Source organism: Ixodes scapularis, unplaced genomic scaffold, assembly GCF_016920785.2.
Source record: "Ixodes scapularis isolate PalLabHiFi unplaced genomic scaffold, ASM1692078v2 PGA_scaffold8__174_contigs__length_109621045, whole genome shotgun sequence".
NCBI classification, from domain to species: domain Eukaryota; kingdom Metazoa; phylum Arthropoda; class Arachnida; order Ixodida; family Ixodidae; genus Ixodes; species Ixodes scapularis.
In genome coordinates, this window is record NW_024609883.1 from 82,000,783 (window position 1) to 82,006,938 (window position 6,156).

The window sequence follows — 6,156 nt, forward strand, 5'->3', positions numbered from 1 at the left end:
TGGCTCGCCATTCGTTGGATTCCTTTTGCAAGTCCCAACGGTTCTCTTCCGCGGTCACCATGAGAAAGTAGACATGCCCGTCTCATAGCTGTCCCTGAAAGTATGTATGGTAGCATCCACAGTCTTCTGCACCTTTTGGCCAGTATAGTCGGATCTGGATTGTTCTGCTTGCTCCACTGCAGTACAGGTCACGAACTGCAACGTACATGCATTTAGGAACGGGACCTTTTTGTTTAATGTATCCGAACGCATTATAAAAGGAAGAAAAAGTGTATATCTTCATGTCAGTCTTGAAAGTGACTTTTTCTCCCACAACCTTTGCAACACCAAAATTTTGTTCAAACGATAGAAGTGTCTGTCCACCGAACAAAAATCCTAGAAAGGTCAAGTTAGTTTTCTCGTGCTTTTCGTTTTGCTGTCTGTCTTCTGGACATTTTGGGCATTGTCTCTTGGAGGCACACACCTCTAAACTCTACTGTTTTTTTTGTTTTTATTTCCTGTTTTGTTGCATTTAAAATTTTTAATTTCATTCAATCCCGTACGGACTTTCTGGATTGAACATGTATCATATTTTAGATATCGGAGTTTTCAAGCTCCTGGCCATAAAAAAAACAAACCATTGAAGCTTTTTGGTGTTCAGACAACCAGCTTTCGGATAGGTCAACGGATTCTTCAAAACCAATCTTCCATATCTTTGAATACATTAGACTTTCATTCATTCAAATTCCAGGAGGCAACAAATTTTCTTTGAATTATCAAAAATTCATCTAAATATGATGCAAGACGAAGTTATGATTTATCATATGAATGGCTACAGATACCAAGCAGATATTTAATGATTTCCTCTACATAGACCTACTGCCACACATGAAACTCTTGTGAAATGTATGACATAAGTTTATTTATCTCTCAAAAACATTGTTTATGGTGAACTGTTTAGACAGTACATGACAGCTCAAAACAAAATTAAGTTTGTTCGTCAAGCCAAGAAGTTGTCTTGTGTGGACTATTACGCAAGGGACACGAGCAATGAAAACTGGCACCGTATGGCAGTTTTCATAACTTGCGCAGACACTGTGACGCAGGTACGTAGCCAGGGGGAATACCCCAGGGGGCTGGACCCCCCAAAATCCTCAGTTTTGCTGGGACCCCCTCTCCTCCCTCCCCCTGATGTTTGGCCATGGGTAAGCCCCCCCTACCCCTCGAAACGAAATCCTGGCTCCGTGCCTGCTGCGACATGGACATGTGCCATGCCACTACGTCACAGTGCTACGTCGAACAATGACTGTGCGACCCGTGCTGAGACTGACGATGACACGGCTGTTATCTGCTCCTAATTTACTTTTCCCTTCCTTTCGTTATTCTGTTCTTTCTTTCGTTCACTAACATGCCAAGCTGTTAAAAAGAGGCAGAGCCCACAAATAAACATTCAGTCTGCCCGAGAAGTTGTCAGAGTCACTTCACACAGCGTCTGCGTAAGCTCCTATGGAATTTTCCGCATGTGCTCTGCTTGAGCACCATTGAGTGCGCTTCTCACCGAGCACTAGTGCACTGCGGAGAAGCAACACCCTTGGAATCAAGCTTCGTGGGTGTTGCTTCTCTGCAGCGCACCGGTGCTCGGAAAGAAGCGCATTCAACGGGGCCACGAGAACAAGTAAGAATTACACGAAAACGCTGTTCAAATTAACCGGCTTCTGAATACATTGAAAACAGCGCGACAACCAACTTTTCTTAAATTTGTTTAAATTAACCAGAAGTACGAAATACTCAAGTTTGAATTATCGCGAGCCTGCTGTAGCTCGGAAAGATCTACCTTACGTATCTGGACGATCGTCCCTTCCTCCCAAACCTCTTTGCAGAGACGGTGGAAACGGAAGGCAAGCGGGAGCCCAGTCCAGAAACGCTCCACCTGCAGCGTAAACTTCGGCGCAGGTTCGACGCAGTCCTTCGAACCGAGATTGCCTACACGGTGCGGCGACTTCTCCCCGCCGACGTGAAACACCTTTACACTGGAGCGCAAGGTGCGGGGACATCCCAACACTCTGGTGTTGTAGTACAATGCAGGCTGCTTATAAGATCCTCACGCATAGTTTAAGCACTATTTTAGAAGAGCCGAGCCATCTGGCGATCTACAGCAACGTGCTATACACCACCTAGTATGCACGTAATGGTTCCCAAGGCCTGTAGGCTCTTGCACTGCTTTACTGCATCAATGCCAAGACTAGGAAGGGTGCCTTCGCTGCCACTCGCAGCAGACGAAGGTTTCTCAAGGCAGAAATGTTGACTTCCGTTTTTCAGTCCACTTTGTGGTTGTGCTACGCACCACACAATCGCAGTGCAGGTGCGTCATGTGGAAAAGCCATTGTAACGGGGGGATTTTTAAAGCCACTTTATAGCTATTGACTAAACCCACAACTCTGTGACTGCGGTTATCACATTCATTGGAGGTTAACGAATGCTAGTAAGAATTTACACGTGGGGACAGTAACTTTGTAGCAAGCATCATAAGCGCCCGAAATGTTCTGTCCCTATCTGCACATGTCAAGGAACGCAAGAAGGGTGAAGAAAAATGCGGCTATACCAAATATATGGCGTCTGTTTTCAGCATTTAGAGCCCTAGCACAAGACGACGATTCACTGCCAGAGGAACGCTTCAAGGTCAACTCCAAGAAGGGGGGCGTCTTCCTCAGCGAGTTCTTCACATTTGGCAGGTTTGTTCTGGCATTTTTATAGATTGCCTGCTTCTGAGCTCTTTTTTCATAAAATGAACTAGTGCACAGTAGTACTAGATCTATGGATGCTGTGTCTCCACTGTAGATGAGAAATTTAGCGAGAGATTAAGTGAGGTGTAATTAGCCATAAGAAAAGTCAGTATTCTTGTCAAGCTCGGATTCCACGAGAAAATATTTCTAAAATCACAGGCTTGAACTACCGCAATATTCTGAGTCATCGCCCACCCCCTGCCTCCTGAAATTCATTAAAAAAGTGGCTGGGCGTCTCGGTGGGCGAGCACAAAAATTAAAAGAAGTGAAAAGAAAAACATGCCCACGACCAGCCATGGGTGCACCTCTGTCAGTGGAAACGTGCCACAAAACCCTGCCAAGTCATATTGGCACCTAAAATGACATTTGCGCAGTGTAAAGGCAAAAATTTTACCCTGCGTAATGAATGCACCCCCCAATTATGTGTAGGAGTGGAGGGTCGGGACATCTCGCTCTACATATTTGCAATATGTACACTGTCCTTTTGACTAGCTCATCGAAAAGCCTGTCGCCAAATCCCAGGGTCCGTGCAGCTCGGGGTCCAGGCACCTCGTGTCCCTTGCTCGTGCCTGTCCCGTGAGCTTGGCGCCGTTGAGGCGCTAGATAGCTGCCGCTACAATGTGTCGATGGTTCGGAAAAAAAAAGTGCATTTATTATGCGAGTAAATACAATAGTGCATATGTCCTCCTATAGATGCTGCTTACTTTATGAGATAGTGTTGCACTCAGAAACACAGTAATTAAATACAGTAAAACCTCGTTATAACAAAGTTGAAGGAGCGGTCGTAATTATTTCGTTATAACCATTAGTTTGTTATAGCCACTGTCCATTTCTTCCCACTATTAGCAAGCAAGGGGAATTATGATTGCTTTGTTATATCCATTAGTTTGTAATATCCCATTTTGTTATAACGAGGTTTTACTGTACACGCAAATCTCGTTAATTCAAACTTGAGGGGGACCGAAAATTTGTTAGAATAAAGCAGAGTTTGAATTAACGGGAGTTTCCTCCTATAGAGATGCATAGGATGAGACCTGCATGTTAGTTTGAATTAAGAGAGTTGGAGTTAACGAGATTCGACTGTATTGTAATTGTGCTTAAAATAATATTTTGTTTTTTACTTTTAGTCTGGAAGAGATTAGCTTGTCTGCGGATGCCTTTGCGGATAAAAAGTGGAAGTGTCCCATTTGCGAAGAAGAGTTTCCTTTGTCGGTCATTGATGCTGTCCTTCATCTGGATGACTGCGACAAAGACGCCGACATCAAAGGTAAACGAAGCTCGACTCTGGTTTTGGAGGAAATTTAATTTACCAGAAATGCTGCGATTTTTGACACACTTTCTGCAGCTAGGCATTGTTTTGTAGTAATTTCGAGCAACTTCCCTAATATTTGTTCTTCACAGTATATCATTGAATGTGCTGGATCATGGCAGCTAGTGTGTCTTGCAATCTGCTGTCTTCCATAGAGGTATTATAAACCTGTTTTATTTAAGCTTGTTAAACATTTTATTATAGAACTAATTCTCAAGTCTAGAACCTATGTGCTATTTTGTTTGTTTTTTCACAAGTTGGTATGTAATATACATTATGGTGGTGCCCTTCTGCAAGTTGTCTGCGCCACAGGCAAGGCTGTCAAATGACGCATTGCAGTTGGTATCTATACACTTTAATGTTCAAAGAATAATGAAACATTCAAGAACAGGACAAGGTGTCAATGTCTCTTAGATGTTTCTGTACAGACTTATAGAATTCTGTTGTGATGCTGGCTGACTGAGGCTTGAATCCAAAGTTTAAGTGGATTCCATAATTTTTGCAGTGCAATCCTCGCACATCGCAAGAGGAGTTTTTTTTCTGAACCATAGCCATTGACTTGCTAAGATCAGCAGGTCACTTCCAGACTACCGTTATAGGTACGTCAAGTGTCATTGTTTTATTTTTATATTTAAGATGAAGCGGAACCCTCCAACGAAGAAACAGTGCGGCGGGACCCGTCGCAAAAGGCATACTTCTGCAAGGAGTGCAACAAGGAGCTGTACCTGTCGCTGCCCGAAATATTCAAGCACAGGAAAAGCCATCAGGTGGCTGAAACAAGAGAGTCAAGCTGAGAGACAGCCCCGAATTCAGTGTAAAAAAATGCAGTGTACATAGAGCCATCGTCACGGCATCTCACTTATTAGAAAATGTCAGTAAACAAACAGCTTTATCGTGCTTTGGGGCTAGACAAATCTTGTATATAATTTTAATAAAGCATGTTTCTTACTGGAAAGTGCTTCATATGAGAAAGTGACGAGCAAGCGTTTGTGCTACAATAGCCCTTTTTGTCAGAAAAAAAGTGAGGCCAGTTGTGTTCTCTAAAATGAACACTGCAATTGGCTTTATATGCGTGTTTGTTTATTAAGCCGCGGGAAGTTGGCGAGCCCCATCGGGCGCCTCCTCTGCAGATGAGAAGTTTAGCCAGTGCTGTGCCACTGCTAGCCTGGAGCACTTAACGTGCATTATGCAGTAGTGACAGGGTGTCTACCAACCGGGAAAACCGGGAATTGTCAGGGAAATTTCCAAAAATATTGCCAAATCAGGGAATTTATCCTATGCTCGCCCGCTCGTGCGGCAGCGGCAGGCACGGGCAGGCGTAGCCACGAGTACAGTCAAGTGCAGCGGCGTGACGTCTTAGCGTGGTTTGCACTTTGTTAGAGTGGACTAGAAACGTCCGATCCTCCGAGAGGCGCGCACCTAGCGATCCATTCGTCAGGTATGGTGTTTTCGCGCTTCCCCGTAAACACAACTGGACGCCTGCAGTCTACGATCTCTGCCATGTCCGTTTGTGGCTTTGGGTTGGGCTTTCTATTGTGTTATTCCCCTGCAGTGGAGGTATGTGAAAGTGGCTATGTCGCTGTCGAAGAAGTGCTTCTTCAACCTCGACTGGAAAAACCGACATATCCACGAATGCGAGTTAAATTCAGCCCGTTCCAATCGATCCAAATAGTGCTCACTGCACAATGTGCTGCAAGAAGTTCTCCCTGAGCTACATGGGGAAAAGGGCGATTACTACTAATATTGACAAATGTGGACTTGCCTTCCGCAACAGCAACGGGCGTTTTGTCCGGAGGTAGCGCTAGTGCTTGTAGCACTCCGGCAATGCATCTAACCACCGCCACGGAAGCTCTTAGCCCCCCTGTAACGACGTCGGTGGGCGGCTTTTTATTGAAGAATGAAGCCCAATGGCCGAGATCATGTGGTGCTTGAACACTATAACGACTCGTGGATCTTTCCGTTCAGCGGCAGCGTCTTCCTCGCTGTTTCCGTTGATGTTCCCCATGTGCGAGATCACCAAAAAAATGCAACCCAGAGAGAACAAATGGATGTACTGATCAGGTACTGGGACCAAACTCCCTGAAA

General features: G+C 44.7%; 1 protein-coding gene across 1 annotated transcript in view; it reads left to right on the forward strand.

Moving 5' to 3' along the window:
* The window catches only part of LOC115314152 (probable ATP-dependent RNA helicase DHX34), a 38,924-nt gene extending 33,650 nt beyond the window's left edge, over positions 1-5,274 (forward strand). Inside the window, exons 14-17 of the mRNA XM_040220703.3 lie at positions 1,860-2,021; positions 2,606-2,711; positions 3,890-4,029; positions 4,708-5,274. Of these exons, the coding sequence (XP_040076637.1) occupies positions 1,860-2,021; positions 2,606-2,711; positions 3,890-4,029; positions 4,708-4,865 (566 nt within the window). The 3' untranslated portion in view covers positions 4,866-5,274. The remainder of the gene's footprint in view (positions 1-1,859; positions 2,022-2,605; positions 2,712-3,889; positions 4,030-4,707) is intronic.
* Positions 5,275-6,156: the final 882 nt, after the last annotated feature.